Raw genomic sequence first — 21977 nt, forward strand, 5'->3', positions numbered from 1 at the left:
ATTGTAAGAGTTCTTTATGTATTCTGGATACTAGACTTTCATAAGATACATGTTGTGCCAATATTTTCTCCCAGTTTGAGGGCTGTTTTTCATTTTCTTGATAGTTGAAGTGCAAAAGTTTTTAATTTTGATGAAGTTCAGTATCTCTGTTTTTTCTTTTATTACGTATGCTTTTGATTTCATATCTAAGAAACTATTTGCCTGATAAGGTCACAAAGATTTCCTCCTTTATTTTCTTCTAAGAGTTTTATAACCTCTGTGTTACAAAGCCCTCTGATTTTGTTCTTTTTCAAAATTGTTTTGACTATTATGGATCCCTTGCCATTTGCCTATAATTTTTTTTTTTTTTTTTTTTTTTTGAGACAGAGGCTCGCTCTGTCACCCAGGCTGGAGTGCAGTGGCCGGATCTCAGCTCACTGCAAGCTCCGCCTCCCGGGTTTACGCCATTCTCCTGCCTCAGCCTCCCGAGTAGCTGGGACTATAGGCGCCCGCCACCTCACCCGGCTAGTTTTTTGTATTTTTTAGTAGAGATGGGGTTTCACCGTGTTAGCCAGGATGGTCTCGATCTCCTGCCCTCGTGATCCGCCCGTCTCGGCCTCCCAAAGTGCTGGGATTACAGGCTTGAGCCACCGCGCCCGGCCTTGCCTATAATTTTTATGATCAGCTTGTCAATTTCTGCAGTAAAGGAAAGTGGGATATGGGTTGCATTGAATCTATAGACTAATTTGAGAACTATTGCCATCTTAACAGTATTAAGTCTTCCCAATCCGTGAAGATGGGCTGTCTGTTCACTCTTTCTTAGCTTCCTAAAAATTTGTTTCAATCATGTTTTGTCATTTTCAGTGTACACATCTTGAACTATTGCTAAATGTATTTCTGTTTTTAGTTTTGCTATTATAAATGAAATTCGTAATTTCACTTTTGGAGTTTCAAAAATGAAATTTGCATTGCAAGTATACAGAAATGCAATTGAATTTTGTATCTTGCTCTTGTATCCTGCACCTATGTTGACGTCATTTATTCTAAGTTTTTCAGTAAATTTCTTAGGATTTTCTTTATATGTGATCATCATGTCATTTGCAAAAAGGTAGTTTCACTTCTTCCTTTCCAGTCTGTATGGTTTTCATTTCTTTCTCTAGCCTAATTGCCCTGGCTAAAAGCTCTAATACAATGTTGAATAAAAGTAGTAAGGGCAGACATCTTTGTCTTTTTTCCTAATCTTGGTGGGAAAGTATTTGACCATTTCTTTTGCCATTAAGTATGATGCTGGCTGTAGATTTTTCAGAGACAACCTTTACAAAATTGAAGCAAGTTCCTTTTTATCCCGAATCTGTTGAGGGCTTCTCTGTTTGTCATGAAAGGGTGTTGGATTCCGTCAGATTTTTTTTTTCTGCATCTGTTGAGGTGATACGAGTCTTTCCCTTTATTTTACTGATACGGTGTATTACATTAATTTTTGGATCTTAAGCTAACCCTGCCTTTCTGGGATCGATCCAACTTGGTTGTGATATATCATCTTTATATGTTGTAGGAATCAGTTTGCTAATATTTTTATTGAGGATTTTTGTGTTTATACTCATAAAGGATGTTGTTTTATAGTTTTTCTGTGGTGATGGTTTTGTCTTATTGGGAAATACTCCCTCAAATGATTTTCTTAGAAGAGTTTGTGAATGACTGGTAATAATTCCTTAAATGTTTGGTAGAACTCACTAATGTAGCCATTTGGGTCTGGGCTTTTATTTTTGAGACTGAGTCTTTTTCTGTCACCCAGGCTGGAGTGCAGTGGCACGATCTTGGCTCACTGCAACCTCTGCCTCAAGGGTCCAAGCGATTCTCCTGCCTCGGCCTCCCGAGTAGCTGGGATTACAGGTGTGCACCACCACATCCAGCTAATTTTTATATCTTTGTGTGTCCGGAATTGGTGGGTTCCTGGTCTCACTGACTTCAAGAATGAAGCCGTGGACCCTTGTGGTGAGTTACAGTTCTTAAAGATGGTGTGTCCAGAGTTTGTTCCTTCAGACGTTCAGATGTGTCTTGGAGCTTCTTCCTTCTGGTGGGTTCATGGTCTCGCTGTCAAGAGTGAAGCTGCAGACCTTCGCGGTGTTACAGCTCTTAAAGGCAGCGCGTCTGGAGTTGTTCGTTCTTCCTGGTGGGTTCGTGGTCTCGCTGGCTTCAGGAGTGAAGCTGCAGGCCTTTGTGGTGAGTGTTATAGCGCATAAATGCAGCATGGACCCAAAGAGTGAGCAGCAGCAAGATTTATTGCAAAGAGCGAAAGAACAAATCTTCCACAGGGTGGAAGGGGACCCCAGCGGGTTGCCACTGGCTGGCTCAGGCAACCTGCTTTTATTCCCTTATCTGGCCCCACCCACATCCTGCTGATTGGTCCATTTTACAGATAGCTGATTGGTCTATTTTACAAAGAGCTGATTGGTCCATTTTGACAGAGTGCTGATTGGTGTATTTACAGTCCTTGAGCTAGACACAAAGTCACAGAGTGCTAGTTAGCTAGATACAGAGTACCAATTGGTGTATTCACAAACCTTGAGCTAGACACAGAGTACTGATTGGTGTATTTACAAACCCTGAGCTAGGTACAGAGTGCTGATTGGTGCACATACAATCTTCTGGCTAGATATAAAAGTTCTCCAAGTCCCCATCCAGTTCAGGAGCCCAGCTGGCTTCACCCAGTGGATCCTGTGCTAGGGCTGCAGGCAGAGCTGCCCACCAGTCCCGCGCTGTGCCTGTACTCCTCAGCTCTTGGGCTGTAGACGGGACTGGGCGCCAGGGAGCAGGGGCCGTCGCCGGTTGGGGAGGCTCAGGCTGTGTGGGAGTACACCCCAGGGAGAGAGCTCAGACATGGTGGGGCTGCAGGTCCTGAGCCCTGCCTCGCGGGGAAGCAGCTAAGGCCTGGCGAGAATTTGAGTGCAGCCCCGGCAGGCTGGCACTGCTGGGGGACCCGGTGCAACCTCTGTAGCTGCTGGCCCGGGTGCTAAGCCCCTCACTGCTCTGGGCCGGCCAGCCACTGTGTGTGCGGGGCCCCCCCAAGCCCGCGCCAGGGCCCACCGGAACTCCCATAGGCCTGCCAGTGCAGCCCTGGTTCCTGCACGCGCCTCTCCCTCCACACCTCCCCACAAGCAGAGGAAGGAGGCTCTGGCCTCAGCCAGCCCAGAGAGGGGCTCCCACGGTGCTGTGACGGGCTGAAGGGCTCCTCAAGCGCCACCATAGTGGATGCCAAGGCCGAGGAGGTGCTGAGAGTGAGGGCTGCTAGCACATTGTCACCTCTCATTTGGTATAGATGGGGGTTTCACCATGTCAGCCAGGCTGGTCTTGAACTCCTGACCTCAAGTGATCTGCCCACCTCAGCCTCCCAAACTGCTGGGATTACAGGCATGAGCCACTGTGCCTGGCATGGGCTTTTCTTTATGGGAAGTTGTAAAATTATTAATTGAGTCTTGTTACTTATTAATGTCTCTTCAGAATGTCTATTTCTTCTTGAGCCAGTTTTGGTAGTTTGTGTCTGTCTAGGAATTTTTACCAGATTATCTTATTGGTATACAGTTGTTTATGGTATTCCCTGTTTCATTGCTGTAAGGTTGGTAGTAGTGTGCCCTCTTTCATTCCTGAGTTTAGTAATTTGAGCCTTTTCCCCCCTACTACAAGTCTTTCTGAAGGTTTTTCAGTTTTGTTGATATTTTCAAAGAACCAACTTTTGTTTTCAGTGATCATCTCTATTTTTCTATTTATTTTCACTTATTTCTGTTCTGATCTTTATTTTTCCTTCTTTCTGCTTGCTTTGGGTACAGCTTGCTCTTCCTCTTTAAAATTTCTTAAAAGGTTAGATTTTTAATTTGAGATCTTCTTTAATATAGGCATCTACAGCCGTAAATGTATAAACATTGTTTCAGCTGCAGCTTCCAAGTTTTGGTATGTTATGTTTTTGTTTTCATTCATCTCAAAGTGTTTTCTGATTTCTCCTGTGATTTCTTGTTTGCCTTTTAGTAGTGTACTGTTTAACTTCCACAAATTAGTTTCCCAGTATTCTTTCTACTGTTAAATTTTGAGTTTCATTCCATTGCCATCAGAGAAGATACTTTGTATGATTTCCATCTTTTTTAAATTGATTGAGACTTGGTTTGTGACCTAAAAAATTGTGATCTATCCTGGATAATATTCCATGTGTATTTCAAAAGAATATTCATGCTGGTGGTGCTAAGTGGAGTATCCCATTGATAGCTATTAGGTCTATTTGTGCTTTTTTTTTTTTTTTTTCTTTTTGAGACAGAGTCTCACTCTGTCACTCAGGCTGGAGTATAGTGGTGCGATCTCAGCTCACTGCAACCTCCACCTCCCGGGTTCAAAAGACTCTCGTGCCTCAGCCTCCCGAGTAGCTGGGATTACAGACGCCTGCCCACCACAGTCAGCTAATTTTTGTATTTTTAGTAGAGACAGGGTTTTGCCATGTTGGCCAGGCTGGTCTTGAACTCCAGACCTCATGTGATCTGCCCACTCAGCCTCCCAAAGTTTTGGGATTACAAGCATGAGCCACCGCACCCAGCCTCTATTTGGTTTTTATGAGGGGCCTTCAGAAAATTAATGGAAAATGCGTATAATGAAAACACTGTGCATAGGTTTCCAGGTTTTTTTGCACCAAAATAAACGTTTATTAACTTGTTATAGCATGTTTGAATAGCATCTAGTTTGAAGCACTAGGACATCAATTTGAAATGAGCCCCTATTAGAGCAACATGAATTCTGCTAACATTGAAGCAAGAACAAACATCAAATTTATGGTGAAGCTTGGGTGGAAGAATGGTGAAATCATTGACTCTTTACAAAAAGTTTATGGAGACAGTGCCCCAAAGAAATCAGCAGTTTACACATTGATAACTCATATTAAGAAGGTTGAAGATGAAGCCCCCAGTGGCAGACCACCCACATCAATTTGCAAGGAAAAGACTATCTTGTTTGTGCCTAAGGGGACTGATGATTAACAGCAGAAACAATAGTCAACACCGTAGACATCTCAATGGGTTTGGCTTACACAATTCTGACTGAAAAATTAAAGTTCAGCAAATTTTTCACTCAGTAGGTGCCAAAACCATTACTTGGATCAGCTGCAGAGTCTTGAATGGACATTTTAAAGAAGTGAGAGCAAGACCTGAAGCATTTTTTCTAAGAATTGAAACAGGAGATGAAACATGCCTTTACGAGTACAATCCTGAAGACAAAACACAATCAAAGCAATGGCTACCAAGAAGCAGATGTGGTCCAGTCAGAGCAAAAGCAGACCAGTCAGGAGCAATGGTCATGGCAGGTTTTTTGGGATGCTCAAGGCATTTTGCTTGTTGACTTTATGGAGGATCAAAAAATGATCACATCTGTTTATTATGAGAGTGTTTTGAAAAAGCCAGAGCTTTAGCAGATAAATGCCTGAGAAAGCTTCACCAGAGTTCTCCACCATGACAGTGCTTCTGCTCATTCCTCTCATCAAAGAAGAGTGAATTTGTGAGAGTTTTGGTGGGAAATCATGAGACATCCACCTAAAAGTCCTGATTTGGCTCCATCTAACTTTTTAGTTATTATCTTTAAAAATCTTTAAAGGGCACCCAATTTTCTTCAGTTAATAATGTAAAAAAGACTGCATTGATATGTTTAAATTTCCAGGACCCTCAGTTTTTTAGGGATGGACTAAATGGCTGGTATCATCACTCCAGAGAGTTTCAAACTTGATGGAGGTTGAGAAATAAAGTTTATAATTCCATTTTCCATGAACTTTTTCAAGTCCCCTCATAGTGTTGTTGAAGTCTTCTGTTTCCTTGATCTTCTGACTAGTTCTATCCATTGTTGAAAGTGGGGTATTGAAGTGTACAGACTATTATTGTTGCACTATTTCTTTAATCCTGTCAGATTTTGTTTTGTGGCGTTCCATTAGGTATATATGTATTTATCATTTTTATGTGTTTCTGATGCATTGACCCTTTTACATTATAAATTATTATTCTGTCTCTGTAGTAAAAAGTCCTGTCTTAAAGCCTGTTTTATCTGTTAGTAGTATGGACACTTTAGTTCTCTTTTGGTGACTGCAAACTGTGAATCCAAACTGTGTCTCTTACAGGCTGTGGCTGGATCATGGTTTTTTATCCATTATGGTAATCTTTGCCTTTTGATTGGAGTGTTTAATTCATTTTCTTTTAATGCAATTACTGATAAGGTAGAGTTTGCCCCTTATTTGTTCTATGTGTCCTATCTTTTTGTTTCATTATTTTTCCATTACTGACTTGTTTTTTATTGAATAGATATTTTCTGGTGTACTATTTTAATTCCCTGTTTTTTAAATATACACACAGGTATTTTAAAAATTATTTTCTTAGTTTTGCCCATAGGAATTAAAATTAACATCTTACAACAATCTAGGTCAAAGAAATAATGAAATTAACTTCAATAGTATGCAAAAATTATGTTCCTATTAAGATCCAGTTTTCTTCCTTTATGTTACTATTGTCGTACACATTACATTTTCATTAAGCCCATCAACACAGCTTTACAATTACTGCTTTATGTAGCTGTCTTTTAAATCAGGAGAAGAGAGTTACAAAAATACATGTATCCTGTGTGTTGCATTTACCTGTGTAGTTACCTTTAATGGGATTTTTTATTTCTTGGTGTGGATTGGAGTTGCTCTCTGATATCCTTTCATTTCAGCCATACTAAATACTCTCCTGGATTTCTTGTGGGGCAGGTCTGGTAACAGTCAACTTGCTTTGTATGTGTTTAAAATAAAAACTTGGGAATGTTTTAACTTCTCCTTCATTTTTGAAGGATGGGTTTTTTAATACATAGAATTCGTAGTTGAACATCTTTCTTTCAGTAATTTGAATGTCTTCCTACTGCCTTCTGTTCTCTGTGGTTTCTGGTGAGAAATCAGCCGTTAATAATACTGAAGATCCCTTGAATGTGATGAGTTGCTCCTCTTTTGTGTCTTCAGGATTGTTTTTGGCACCTGACAGCTTGACTATGATGCATCTGGGTTTGGATCTTTGAATTTATTCTACTTGGAGTTCATTAATATTCTTGGATGTGTGGCTGCACGTTTTTTCATCAAATTTGGGGCCTTTGTTTTGCAAATACTTTTTCTGTTCCTTTTTCTTCTCCTTCTTGGACTCCCATGATTTGTATGTTGTTGTGCTTGATGTTGTCCCACAAGTCTCTGTGGTTCTGTTCATTTTACTTCATTCTTTTTTCTTTGTTTCTCAGACTGGATAATCTCAGTTGACTGTCTGAAGTTCCCTGCCCCTTCTTTCTGCCAGCTCAGTTCTGCTGTCCAGCCCCTCTAGTGAATTTTTCATATCAGTTATTGTACTTCTAAGTTTCAAAATTTCTACTTGGTTCATATCTGTAATTTATCTCTTTATTGCTATAAAATTTTCTCATACTTTATCCTTCAATTTTTTATTTTTTAATTTTTTTTTTAATTTTTATTTTTTTTTGAGACAGAGTCTTGCTCTGTTGCCCGGGCTGGAGTGCAGTAGCACGATCTCGGCTCACTGCAAGCTCCACCTCCCAGGTTCACGCCATTCTCCTGCTTTGGCCTCCCAAGTAGCTGGGATTACAGGCACCCGCCACCACACCTATTTTTTTGTTGTTTTTCTTTTTTGTATTTTTAGTAGAGATGGGGTTTCACCATGTTAGCCAGGATGGTCTTGATCTCCTGACCTCATGATCTGCCTGCCTCAACCTCCCAAAGTACTGGGATTACAGGTGTGAGTCACCGCACCTGGCCACTATCCTTCAATTTTTTTCAGACATGGTTTCGTTGAGGTGTTTGAACATGCCTGTAATTGCAGATTTAAAAAGTTTATTTAGTGAGTCTAAGTCTGGGCTCCCTCAGAGAGTTTCTGTTGACTGCTTTTTTCCTGTTTGAGTGTTTCATAATATTTTGTTGAAAATTGGGCATTTAAAATAAAATAATGTGGCAACTCTGGAAACTGGATATTCCCCTTCTTCTCCCCCAGGATTTGCTGCTGTTGCTATTTATTGTTACAGCTTGCCTAGTGACTTTTCCTGGACAAAAGCTGTAAAGTCTGTCCCCCTAAGTCCCTGCTTGTTTAGTTTAGTGGTTAGCTAATGGTTGGACAGAAAAGTCCTTGTCACCACAACCACTGTCTCCTATCCTTTCCTGACGGCTGTGTGTTTGTGTTGGGGTGTGCCATCCACTTTGTATTTGTGTAGACAGTCATGTTCAGCCACAGGTGAGAAATGAGGACCCCCTCAGGTCTTTCCTGGGCATGCACAAGGCCTTGCACCTGCATGTGGCTGTCTAGATCCCCAGGAACGTATTGGACCTTTTCAAAGCCCACCGTCAACATTGTATTCCCCACATTTTCCTTTATAGTTGTGTTGTCCCCTCAGTCAGCCGCACTGTTAAACAGCGGCTACTGATTGTTGTGGTCATGTGCCCTGGGGCTAGGGCTTCTCCTGCTGGGCAAACTAGACAGGGCAAATAAATGCAAATCCTGTGAATGGGGCTTGCCAGGTTGCTGCCAGGTAGGTCACATAGTGTCAGTTCTGGGGATGCGGCTTTTGGGGAACCCATTCTGACCCTTCAGTGGTTGCTAGGCTGCTGGGTTTCAAGGCTACCATGGAGCTGGGCAGATAAGATAATGGGGCTTAGGATAAGTTAAAACACCAAAAAGCTCACATTTCTTACTGAGATGTTGCTGTTTTCTTGAATCAACACTCCATGGATTGTTGTAGGCCTTTGGTTTTCCAGAATTCTGAAAAAGTTGCTTTTGACCATTTTTCCAGGTGTTTTCATTGTTTTAATGGAGGTGCAGATTTTTGGAGGTCCTTATTCTGGCATTTTGGAAGTGTTTCACACCACCTCCTTTTGGAGTAAGGTTTGTGGATAACATCTCTGCAGCCATGACCAGTGATGCCTGACTCTGTTTTGTGTGAAAGTCAGCAGGCAGAGCCAGTTGTCTTAAGGGACCTGCCAGCTGGCTGGTTTGAGAACTGAAAAGTGGTGGGTTAATTTCTAATCAAGGAGTTTGATCATAAAGGTGATCAGTACTCAGACTTATAATTAGATGAGGTCAGATATCCATGGTGCAACTCTTATGACCTCTGGTGGGGCTGAGGATGCACAGGGACCTCGAGCTCTGGTTCCGGCTTGGTATCTGAGTCAGTTTCTTGTTAGCATGAACAGCAGCTGGCTCCTGTGTGTACTAAGAACTCAGTGCCTTACAGTTGACCCTTCTCTCCCCAGATGACTTCCTGAAGCCACAGATCATCACCCAGCCAGAAACCACCATGGCTATGGTGGGCAAGGACATCCGATTCACGTGCTCAGCAGCCAGCAGCAGCAGCTCCCCCATGACCTTTGCCTGGAAGAAGGACAATGAAGTCCTGACCAACGCAGACATGGAGAACTTTGTTCACGTCCACGCACAGGACGGGGAAGTGATGGAGTACACCACCATCCTGCACCTCCGCCAGGTCACTTTTGGGCACGAGGGCCGCTACCAATGTGTCATCACCAACCACTTTGGCTCCACTTATTCACATAAGGCCAGGCTCACCGTGAATGGTATGGGAACACCATCTTTCTTTGTTATAGTGCCAGAATCCTACATACCACACTCCTGATTGCCCTTTCAGCTTTCCATGTAGGATGACTGAGACAGGACACAGACATGCTTCTCTGGGGCGCTATTAAATCATACTGTTGCCTGGGTTTGCCCTAGAGCAAGTTTTGCAGATTTCAAGGGTTATTCTCAATGAGTTACTTGTTTTTGTTGACTTTTAAAAATCTAGTTATTGGCCGGGCACGGTGGCTCACGCCTGTAATCCCAGCACTTTGGGAGGCTGAGGTGGGCGGATCACGACGTCAGGAGATCGAGACCATCCTGGCTAAGACGGTGAAACCCTGTCTCTACTAAAAATACAAAAAATTAGCCAGGCGAAGTGTCAGGCACCTGTAGTCCCAGCTACTCAGGAGGCTGAGGCAGGAGAATGGCGTGAACCTGGGGGGCGGAGCTTGCAGTGAGCTGAGATCTCACCACTGCACTCCAGCCTGGGTGACAGAGCAAGACTCTGTCTCAAAAATAAATAAATAAAAATAAAAATCTCGTTATTGGCCGGGTACTGTGGCTCACGCCTGTAATCCCAGCACTTTGGGAGGCTGAGGTGGGCAGATCACTTGAAGCCAGGAGTTTGAGAGTAGCCTGGCCAACATAGCAAAACCCCATCTCTACTGAAAATACAAAAATTAGCCAGATGTGGTGGCACATGCCTGTAATCCCAGCTACTCAGGAGGCTGAGGCACGAGAATTGCTTGAACCCAGGAGGTGGAGGTTGCAGTGAGCCGAGATCACTCCACTGCATTCCAGCTTGGGTGTCAGAGCCAGACTCTGTCTCCAAAAAAAAAAAAAAAAAAAAAACTAGTTATTATATTAGGTCAAATTGTGGAGAGCTTAGCCTTGTGTTTTTGTCCATTTCTTATCCTCTGTAAGCCAAGATAATGTGGTTTCCAAATTCCAAACATCCCCTTATCCTGGGGAAGCTGCTGTTTGAGTAGACAGTACAGCATTGGAGTCAGAGGCTGGCTACTGCTCCAGAGGCTGTGGAGTGCAAGGCTGGTGTGAACCCTGGCCTGAAAGAGACAGTGTCCTGGCAGTTGACAGGTTTTTACTCATTAACCAGCCTTAGAGCTTGTCAAGGGGACCATGTGTTATTTTGTGTTTGGAGCAAAGGGTGGGGAGTAGATAGCTTGAATAGTTTACTATCCCACCCCAGTAACCTAATGGAGTTATCCTGATTACTAACCCTCTAGTTAAAAAGAATTGGCTTGAGAATCATCAGAATGCTGGATCTGCTGTGCTCTTTAAGCCCCCACAGATCATGGGGAGACACCTGCTTTACCACAGTGTGGTCGGGTTGTCTTGGCTTATTCCAAGTCCTCACAGTTTCTGGAAGACTCAGGGAACTGTTAGACTCTCCCCCAAATTAACGTTGACGGGAACTACGGTGGTGCCTGACGTGTGGCTGGATGTATCCCACTCTGTCGGGACATCGATCTTTAGGCTGAGCAAGCTGGCAAGCTGAATGCTTCCTGCCTGGGTATACAGCAGTGGGCAGGAACACCCTTGGTAAACACCCGTCCAAATGGATGAGCCATCCCATTCATCCCATGAACACCCGTCCAAACGGATGAGCCATCCCATTGCTCTCCCAGGGTGGAGGCATGCCCGCCTTCCCTCTGTAATTCCATCTCCACAGCGTCTTTCCTGGTGGGTAATTAAGGCAGGCAAGCATCAGGCCCTACCTTGCGTGGATGGGCACCCCCTGCAACCCCCGTATAGACACTGCTATGTAGAGCAAAAGCCTTTGCTTTGAAGGGACTATAGCCAGCCTAGGCTGTACAATGCAAGGCTGATGGAAGTGTTCCAGCTGTGGTGGGAGAAGCTGGGGGTTCCTGATTCACAGGTGGCAGGAGTGGTCCTGGGCAGACATTGGGAGAAAGGAAGTGAACTGGCACTGGGCACAGTGACAGGTAGGTGTTTGCCAGAAGACTTCCTGGCTTTGCATCTAGCCGACCCATAACCCGACTCTGTATACATATGTTTTCCAGTGTTGCCATCATTCACCAAAACGCCCCACGACATAACCATCCGGACCACCACCATGGCCCGCCTCGAATGTGCTGCCACAGGTCACCCAAACCCTCAGATTGCCTGGCAGAAGGATGGAGGCACGGATTTCCCCGCCGCCCGTGAGCGACGCATGCATGTCATGCCAGATGACGACGTGTTTTTCATCACTGATGTGAAAATAGACGACGCAGGGGTTTACAGCTGTACTGCCCAGAACTCGGCCGGCTCCATTTCAGCTAATGCCACCCTGACTGTCTTAGGTTTGGCTATTGTTCCACGGGGGTGTGTGTGTGTGTGTGAGAGAGAGAGAGAGAGACTCTCAAATGCTCTGTGTGGCCAGGGGTGGTATGTGTGGTAGGTCTTTCAACCCTGTTTGAAATTTGGGGCTGCTTTTTCAATTAATTTTTCTTAAGTGGTTCTCTCTCTTTAAAAGAAATGATAGCTGGTGAATTCAGAGTCTTCATAGGGTTTAGATATAGAACATTCTAAGAATTGGACAGGATGGATGTGGGCTTGGTCAAGAATAGGGACACAGGCCTGACACAGGACAGTTAGGGAATAGCGGGGGCTTTTGTCAGCAGAGGTTCACTGTCCCTGTGGAAGCACCCCCCCAGAACGGAGATGACTTAGTGGGTCGAAGGGTCTTCTCCAAAACTTGCCACTCTGATACAAAATGTCAGATGCATCTCATTGATATGTTGGATTGTCCGTTGTCCAGAAGACAGGGCAGCGCCAGAGCAACTGCGGCTCTGAGAATGACTGAGATCTCTGCTGCCCTCTTGTAGAGACCCCATCCTTGGCGGTGCCCTTGGAAGACCGTGTGGTATCTGCGGGAGAAACAGTGGCCCTCCAATGTAAAGCGACGGGGAACCCTCCGCCCCGCATCACCTGGTTCAAGGGGGACCGCCCACTGAGCCTCACTGAGCGGCACCACTTGACCCCTGACAACCAGCTTCTTGTGGTTCAGAACGTGGTGGCAGAGGACGCGGGCCGATACACCTGTGAGATGTCCAACACCCTGGGCACGGAGCGAGCTCACAGCCAGCTGAGTGTCCTGCCCGCAGTAGGCTGCAGGAAGGACGGGACCACGGTAGGCATTTTCACCATTGCCGTCGTGAGCAGCATCGTCCTGACGTCACTGGTCTGGGTGTGCATCATCTACCAGACCAGGAAGAAGAGTGAAGAGTACAGTGTCACCAACACAGGTCAGGCGCTGCCAGCGGAGCTGACTTTCAAGGAGGGAGGAATGGCAGTGATGCTGGGGAACTGGGCTGGGTTCCAGTGTCTTCAGAACTCCTGAGGCTTTAGTCCCACTAATTCCATTTTAACTTTGAGTAACTTAACCTTAAACAGGAATACTCTCATATATAAGTAACTGACGCACCCTGCAGTTTTCCCTCTCCTTGGTAACTCAGAGGCCATCTATGCACAGTCCCTGCTGCCATGTAGTAGGTTGTTCCTGAAACAATCTCCCAGTGCAGTGCTTCTGTGAATCCTGGCTCCCTTCCCGTCACTGGTCTCCACCTCTTGTGGCATCTGGCATCTGCCGGCTGCGCTCTTCACACTGGGTGTAGAGTAAGGCTGAGCAGGTTCTGGGAGGGCCTATTGCATACATAGACTCCATGCCATCTCTGTGCACAGCCCTGATGGTCGTCACTGGGAGGATCTCCTTTCTGAGCCTGACAATGAACGTGTGTCTGCATTTCTTGTGACTGAGACCCTGGTGTTTTATTTGTCCTGTCTTCTTGCAGATGAAACCATCGTGCCACCAGATGTTCCAAGCTACCTCTCTTCTCAGGGGACCCTTTCTGACCGACAAGAAACCGTGGTCAGGACCGAGGGTGGCCCTCAGGCCAATGGACACATTGAGAGCAACGGTAAGGCCTCAGTAACCGTGAAGCAGAGCTCTGCTGTGACTATGTTTCCAGGTGCTGGAGGTGGCCTCCAGCTCTTTGCAGGGCAGGTACCTGGCAGCAGACGGGGCACACTTGGTGAACTAGAAGGCTGTGACTTCTAGTTTGTGACTAAGGGCTGCTATTTTGGACCAGTCTTTATGAGTTCTGCAGGGTTTTAAAGTCCTGTCCCCCCGCCCAAGGAAGCCACTGGATTGGGCTTAGTAACTCCCTGGCAGGATAAAGTAGGCTTGCCTGGAGTAGCAGCTGGAAAGGGCATTACGGGGCATGAACCCAACCAGCCCATTCCTTACATGGGGAATGTGCCCAGGTCTGCTCTGTGAGCCAGTCTTACACTGGAAAGCTGTCACCAGGATAAGGTACTTCCAATGGTGGGGGCCTCTGAGCTCTTGCCTGAGACCGTAGAGGCTCACCTTATAGAGAAATGAGCTGCTCATTTCACAAGGCCGGCGTACCTGCCTGGAAGCAGTGATAGAAAACATGCTGCTTGCCAGACCAACAGCCCCACCGCTCTGAAGAACTTTTTAGAAAATGACAATTCTAGTGGCCTTGCTCATTCCTTTCATAAGGCTTACTGTGAAATACCAAACCCAGAGTTTCTAATCGTGTTGGAATTCACTGCAGGTGTCTGTCCAAGAGATGCAAGCCACTTTCCAGAGGCCGACGCTCACAGCGTTGCCTGCAGGCAGCCAAAGCTCTGTACTGGGTATCACAAAGAGCCGTGGAAAGCGACGGAGAAAGCGGAAGGGACACCTGGGCCGCAGAAGATGGGTATGAGATGCTTCCCGTCGGAAGTAGTTTCTTTCTGAAGTGGAAATTGGGGCTGACCTAGTCAGTACATCAAAGGGGGAGACACATTCTTAGTCCACAGCTGTCTCCAAATTTGGTATTCAGTATAGAAATGGGAAGCTTGGGCCTGGCTCTCTTAATTCCAGAATAGTTCTCCTAAATAAATCTATGGCATGGTAAGCCTAAGCGTGAATTTTCTAGATTTATAAGCAACTTAAATAAGGGGCAAGGCACAAATAAAATGTAGTTTCAGTCAGCACCTTTTCACCAGGGCTATTTTGAGGCTTAATTTCTAACTGTTGAAAAGACCCAACACTGCATAGTACCTAACGCTAATGGCCCTTTCCCCCCTGAAGTAGTAAGACTATATTCTCTGAGTATGAAATTCACTGTAAACATGAAAGACCCCACAGTTCATGAGTGGCTTGGTGTTTGCCCAGTCCTTTTTCTGGGGACATAGTTGGGGGAAAGAGGAAGCATGCATACAGTGTTTGCAGTCAGGGTTCTCACTTTGCACAGTGGAGCTGAGCAGCCTGTTCTCTGTGTGGGCATGAAGACTCCCACAGCGGTGGCTCTAACCCATCTTTGGCACTGTCCTTCAGAACATGGTGGCCGGGTTGTATGCAGTGACTGCAACACTGAAGTGGACTGTTACTCCAGGGAACAAGACTTCCACCCCCAGCCTGTGTCCAGAGACAGCGTGCAGCCAAATGGCCCGGAGCCGGGTGGGAGTGACCAAGAGCATTTTCCACATCACCAGTGCAGCGGGACTGCTGCTGGGTCCTGCCCCGAGTGCCAGGGGTCGCTCTACCCCAGTAACCATGATAGAATGCTGACGGCTGTGAAGAAAAAGCCAATGGCATCTCTAGATGGGAAAGGTAACTTTTTACTATCTCCTGAGGAGTTACTACCAGGTGGGTTGGGAGCTGCTTCAGTGGTCAAGTGGGGGTCTGACAGGTCCTTTCTTTCCTTGTAGGGGATTCTTCCTGGACTTTAGCAAGGTTGTACGACCCGGACTATGCAGAGTTACAGCCTGCATCTTCGTTAACTTCAGGCAGTCCAGAGCGCACAGCAGCCCAGCACTTGCTTGTTTCCAATGGCCATCTCCCCAAAGCGTGCGACTCCAGTCCCGAGTCCACGCCACTGACAGGACAGCTCCCCGGGAAACAGAGGGTGCCACTGCTGTTGGCACCAAAAAGCTAGGTTTTGTCTACCTCAGCTCTTGTCATGCCAGTCTCTACGGGAAAGAGAGGTAGGAGAGGCTGTGAGGAAGCTTGGGTTCAAGCGTCACTCATCTGTACATAGTTGTAACTTCCATGTGGAGTATCAGTCACTCACAGGACTTGCATCTGAAGCGCAGAAACGCAAGAGGGGATTTGTGTACAAAAGGCAGAAAAAGTATTTGATACCATTGTACATAAGAAGAGTTTTCAGAGATTTCATATATATCTTTTACAGAGGCTATTTTAATCTTTAGTGCATGGTTAACAGAAAAAAATTATACAGAAAAAATTATACAATTTTGACAATATTATTTTTCATATCAGGTTGCTGTTTAATTCTGGAGGGGGGTGGGGAAATAGTTCTGGTGCCTTAACGCATGGCTGGAATTTATAGAGGCTACAACCACATTTGTTAGCAGGAGTTTTTGGTGGGGATGGGAAGGAGGGAAGGCCTTGGATTTGTATTGCACTTCGTAGACAGACCCCTAGACTGCTGCCCGGTCAGACTCCACGTGCGCTGGAAGGAGCTTCAGGAGAGCACTGGTCATGTGTGGATGCCCCTGCAACAGGCCTCCCTGTAGAGCCAGGGGTGCAGGGTGCCATCCACGCTTGCAGTGAATGGCTTTTCCTTTTAGGTTTAAGTCCTGTCTTTAAGGCATAGAATGAGGGTTGTTAATCCATCACAAGCAAATGGTCAGAACAGTTAATTAAGCACTGCCTTTCCTCCTCCTCAGATTTTATGATAAAAGCAAATGTGGCCTTCTCAGTATCATTCGATCGCTAGTTGAGACTTTTAATTAAGGTAAAGGCTGCTGGTGTTGGTACCTGTGGATTTTTCTATAGTGCTGTTTTCGTTCTGCCAATATAATGAGTGAGTATTACATTGGCCTTGGGGGATAGAAAGGAGGAAGTTCTTTCTTTTCAGGGCTACCTTATTTCTACTGAGGATCCAGAGCAGGCCTGTCCATGCCATTCCCACGCACAGATGAAACTGAGCTGGGACTGGAAAAGACTTAGACCTTGACCTGGGTTCTGGGTATATTTGCACTTTTGAGACTGGTAGCTAACCATCTTGTGAGTGCCAATGTGTAATTTAGTAAAACTTAACTTACATAGAAACAAGGTCCTTAAAATGTTCCTTTGGCCAAAAGCTGAAGGGAGTTATGGAGAAAATAGTTAACAATTACTGTCAGGTGTCATCACTGTTCAAAAGGTAAGCACATTTAGAATTTTGTTGACAGTTAACTGACTAATCTTACTTCCACAAAATATGTGAATTTGCTGCTTCTGAGAGGCAATGTGAAAGAGGAAGTATTACTTTTATGTACAAAGTTATTTATTTATAGAAATTTTGCTACAGTGTACATTGAAAACCATGTAAAATATTGAAGTGTCTAACAGATGGCATTGAAGTGTCTTTAATAAAGGTTCATTTATAAATGTCAGTACAGTTGGTGGTCCTTCTTTTACAAACGCAGTCATTCTGCCTTTAATTATCTTTCCCCAAAAAAGGAAAAAAAAAAATAGGCAAAGCAAAATCATATACTGTTTGCTCCGGGGCAGACAACACAGCTAGATTCCTGAGATTTCGTTCTGAATTCTTCTATGCCTGGAGCTTGTTAGTCAAGCTCTAAAATCCCAAAGTGTGGTGACCTTTCCATTTCATCCTGCCTACTTCTAGCAATGTTGTTTTCAAAGCTGGCCCAGGCCCTCCTTTCAGCCTGACACGGAGAATGGCAAGAATGGCTCACCCACCGTGTCCTCCTGCACGAAGCCAGCTGGGCCCACCTAGTCACTTGAGCTGCAGCTGCTCTCTCTCACACACCATAGGGGGCGCTGGACACATCTCTGTAAAATAATACATCGTGTGTTTTTATGGGTGAAATCTGAGGGTAATTAAAACCAGCAGCCTAGTTACCCAGAAAGAATGCTTGCTATGCACCTGTGTAGTTCATTCTTTTTTCAACAAAGCCTAACCTTACACAACAGGAATTAACTAGGGGCAGAAACACCCACATATACAACTTCTTCCCCAAGTCTCCTTTTCCCAAACAAGCTATTCTTTTAAAATTCTAACCATCTTGCCTTCTGCTGAATCCACCATCAGGTGGCAGGAAATGAAAGATCAGATACAGATCAAATGAAAGCTCTGAAAGGCCTGGCCTCAGCAACACCAAACTTATTTATTAAGAGGTTCTGAGGAAATTGTTCAGAGTACCGCCACACACCCCGTTTTCCTCTCTTAGCTCTCTGGCATACAGGCCAATGACTTCATACCAGCCAGCCTACACCACGGATGGCACAATCTCGATGCTGGCATCTTGGCAGAACTGGTCTTCAGCACTGGGGCCTATAGTTCAGACAGCTGCTCAGCGGAAGAGGGTTTACACTGCAGGCCCCTCTCTTGACAGAAGTGGAGGTGAGGCTGTCTCTGCTTCAAGGACTCTTTCTGCCAACTTCCAACAGCAAGCGGTGCGTGTGGTCATAAGCCCCCAGAAAGATGAAACCTCCCAGACTGATGGCTGCCATTCGAGGGAAGACACCTGCAAATAATCTAGGGGAAAAAAACAGGATTTTTAATGTGTGTATTTAAAAGAAAGGTTAAATTCCAATACCCACAGCTTGCTCGGCTCAGTACACCATGCTCATTAGTGGCTAACTACCACTCACTTGTGAACACTCACTTGTAAACAGCTCACTTGTGAACCCTGCCAAATAAGGCAAGTAATGGCGCTGTCCCAATAATAGTTCTAAAACTTTCATGCCATTTTTCCCTTTGAGAGATGAAATTGACTTTTTTAAAAAGGCGTTAAAGAGCTGAATCCTAGGTAAGGCTGGAAGGCACTTCCCAGCCCAGACCTCTAAAGTGGTCTCCAGGGGTTCGCTCGGTGCAGAGGTTTTTGGGCAATGCTGCTGCTCTGCCCACTGACTCCGTTGCATTTTGTCCTTTGAGACCCAAAAACCTGACATCACAACAATGAGTTGAACCTCCATGGATTCCCTGTGTTCCTTTTCTGTCTAAAGGCATGAAAGGCAAATGGGCTGTGGCTGTGAAGGGGGCAGCATGCTTTCACCTGCACAGTCCCTTGGTACCACAGAAGGCTGCTCACCAGCCAAGGTGCAATGTAGAATAATCAGAGAAATGCAAGGTGAAACTACAATGCCACGAGGATATAAATTGAGGATTCATTCTTTAAAACTGCCCCCCACCCAGTGCCTACTCAGATATTTGTGCAAACATCTTCACTGTGGCATTGCTGCTGGTGATACCAGTTACGGCACACTACAAACATACAGTGGATGATTATGTAGCTGATAAAGATGAGGAAATACACAGATGCCAACATAAAAAAATTACAAAACAGGTTTATAAAACCAAGTCCAAGGGCTATGATTCCATGTCTAAAAGGCATGCCAGGGATGTGTCCTAAACCCTAAACTGAATGCCTGCTGCCTTAGGATTACAGGACACATTCCTGGCCCATGCTTCCATAACCTTTGAACCTTTTGACCGAGAGTATAGGCATGACTCAGATATTTCAAGTTTGGTCCCAGGAGAAGTTTGGCCACCATAATAAAGTGAATATTGCAATAAAGCAAGCCATTCAAATTTTTGGGTTTCCTAGGGCACCGAAAAGTTATGTTTACACTATACTGTAGTCTATTAAGTATGCAGTAGCATTATGTCTAAAAATTATACATACCTTAATTTTAAAATGCTGTATTGCTAAAAAATGCTCATGAGCATCTGAGCCTGCAGTAAGTTGTAATCTTTTGGCTGCTAGAGGGTCTTGCTTTCATTGATGGCTGCTAGCTGACCAGGATAGTGGCTGCTGAAGGTTGGAGTGGCCGTGGAAATTTCTAAAAATTGTAATTGTTGCGTTGATGGACTCTACTTTTCATGAAAGATTTCTCTGTAGCACACAATACATTTTGCCCACAGTAGAACCTCTTTCAAAATTGGAGTCAATCATCTGAAACTCTGCCACTGTTTTCACAACTACATTGATGAAATATTCTAAATCCTTTATTGTCATTTCAACAATGTTCACCATATCTTCACCAGGAGTAGATTCACCTCAATAGATCACTTTCTTTCCTCATCCGTAAGAACCAATTCCTCATCCATTCGAGTTTAATCATGAGATTGTGGCAATTCATCACATCTTCAGGCTCCACTTCTAACTATAGTGGTCTTGCTATTTCCAGTACATCTAGTATGTGTTTCCCTCCACTGAAGTCTTGAACCTCTCAAAGTCAGCCATGAGGATGGGAATCAACTTTTTCCAAAGTCTTAGCATGGTCAATATTTTGACCTCCTCCTATGAAGCCACCAATGTTCTTACTGGTATCTAGAATGGTGACTCCTTTCTAGAAGGCTTCCAGAAATTTACTTTGCCCACATCCAGCAAAGGAATCACTGTCGATGCAGCTGTAGCCTTATGAAATGGATTTCTTAAATAATAAAACCTGAAAGTTAAAATTACTCCTTGTTCCACGGACCAAGGAATGGATGTTGTTAGCAAGCAAGAGAACAGCATTCATCTCCAGCAGAACTCCAGGGTGACCAGGTGCACTGTCAATGAGAAGTAGTATTTTAAAAGCAATCTTTTCCTCTGAGCACTAGGTCCCAGCAGCGGGCTTAAAATATTCCAGAAACCATGCTGTAAAGAGATGTGCTGTCACTCAGGCTTTGTTGTTCCATTACTATGGCAGAGGCAGAGTCGATTTAGCATCATTGTTAAAGGCTCTAGGATTTTCAGAAGAGTCAATGAGCACTGGCTTCAACTTAAAGATACCAGCTGCATTAGCCCCTAACAAGGGAGTCAGCCAGTCCTTTGAAGCTTTGAGGCCCAGCATTGATGTCTCCTCTCTAGCTCGGAAAGTCCTAGATGACATCTTCTAATAGAAGGCTGTTTCATCTACATTGAAAATCTGTTGTTTAGTGTTAGCGCCCTCACCGATGATCTGAGCTAGATCTCCTGGATAACTTGCTGCAGCTTCTCCATCAGCACTTGCCACTTCACCTTACACTTTTGTGTTCCAGAGATGACTTCTGTCCTTAAACTTCATGAATCAACCTCTCCTAGCTTCAAACTCTGCAGCTTCCTCACCTCTCTCAGCCTTCATGGAAGAGAGTTAGCACCTTGCTGTGGTTTAGGTTTTGGCTTAAGAGGATGTGGCTGGTCTGATCTTCTATCCAGACCACTCAAACTTTCTTCATATCTGCAGTGAGGCCGTTACACTTATCATTTGGTGTATTCGCCGGATAGCACTTCTTATTTGCTTCAAGAGCTTTTCCTTTGCATTTACAACTTGATTAACTGTCACAAGAGGCCTAGATTCTGGCCTATCTCAGCTTTCCACATGCCTTCCTCACTAAATTTAATCATTTCCAGCTTTTATTTTTAATTTTTTTTTTTTTTTTTTGAGACAAGGTCTTGCTGCTACCCAGGCTGGAGTGCGGTGGCACAATCATGGCCCACAGCAACCTCTGCCTGCTGAGCTCAGGTGACCCTCCTACCTCAGCTTCCCAAGTAGCTGGGACACAGGCACACACCACCATGCCCAGCTAATTTTTGTACTTTTTGTAGAGACAGGGTTTGGCATGTTGCCTAGGCTGGTCTTGGACTCTTGGGCTCAAGCCATCTGCCACCTGGGCCTCCAAAATGCTGGGATTACAGATGTGAGCCACCATGCCCAGCCCGAGATTTTTATTTAAAATGAGAAAGGTGTGATTCTTCCTTTCACTTGAACACTCAGAGGCCACTGGAGGATTATTAATTGGCCTAACTGCAATATTGTCTCTCACAGAATAGAAGCCTGAGGAAAGGGAGAGAGACAGGGAATGGCCGGTTGGTGACCCAGCCCGAACCCACACCACATTTGTCGATTAAGTTTGCTGTCTTCGGTGGACACAGTGTGTGATGCCCCAAAACAATGACAGCAACATGAAAGATGGCCGATCACAGATCACCACAGCAGATATGATAATGAAAATACTTGAAAGGTGGGAATTACCAAATGTGACACAAAGTGGACATGTGCTACTGGAAAAGGGCGCTGAAAGACTCCCTCAATGCAGGGGTGCCACAAACCTTCAATTTGGGAAAAAATGCACTATCTGAGAAGTGCAATTAAACAAAATATGCCTATATTACTTCTGTAAGCAGAAGAAGTTATGAAGGCAGACCTAGTGCATATGCCAGTGAAAAGACTTCTGGTCAGGTCTACGGAAGAAAACTGAAAATGGTCAAGTTACACCAACAGTAGCTATGCATCCTTTAAGATACAGGAATAGCCTCCGTGACAAGCAAGCTGGTGGCCTGGAGAGAAACGTGGCGGTCCCTGCAGGCTGCTTCCAGCACCTGGCTGCCTCCTTTCTCCCAAGACCTTTGAGC

The 21977-nt window shown here is 44.9% G+C and overlaps 2 protein-coding genes across 6 annotated transcripts in view; one reads left to right on the plus strand and one right to left on the minus strand.

The window, feature by feature from the left end:
* Positions 1-17021, plus strand: part of LRIG1 (leucine rich repeats and immunoglobulin like domains 1) — a 126841-nt gene extending 109820 nt beyond the window's left edge. The window contains exons 13-19 of the mRNA XM_025375300.1: positions 9266-9586; positions 11630-11911; positions 12437-12856; positions 13403-13528; positions 14189-14335; positions 14956-15231; positions 15330-17021. Of these exons, the coding sequence (XP_025231085.1) occupies positions 9266-9586; positions 11630-11911; positions 12437-12856; positions 13403-13528; positions 14189-14335; positions 14956-15231; positions 15330-15556 (1799 nt within the window). The 3' untranslated portion in view covers positions 15557-17021. The remainder of the gene's footprint in view (positions 1-9265; positions 9587-11629; positions 11912-12436; positions 12857-13402; positions 13529-14188; positions 14336-14955; positions 15232-15329) is intronic.
* Positions 16891-21977, minus strand: part of SLC25A26 (solute carrier family 25 member 26) — a 167847-nt gene continuing 162760 nt past the window's right edge. For 4 of the 5 annotated variants that reach the window (XM_025375302.1, XM_025375306.1, XM_025375305.1 and 1 more), the window contains one exon: positions 17718-18130. In XM_025375302.1, coding sequence (XP_025231087.1) covers positions 18013-18130 — 118 coding nt within the window. In that variant the 3' untranslated portion in view covers positions 17718-18012. Of the gene's footprint in view, positions 18131-21977 lie in introns of all 5 variants that reach the window. The other variant, XM_025375303.1, reaches the window with a different exon arrangement.

This window comes from Theropithecus gelada, chromosome 2 (assembly GCF_003255815.1).
Source record: "Theropithecus gelada isolate Dixy chromosome 2, Tgel_1.0, whole genome shotgun sequence".
NCBI classification, from domain to species: domain Eukaryota; kingdom Metazoa; phylum Chordata; class Mammalia; order Primates; family Cercopithecidae; genus Theropithecus; species Theropithecus gelada.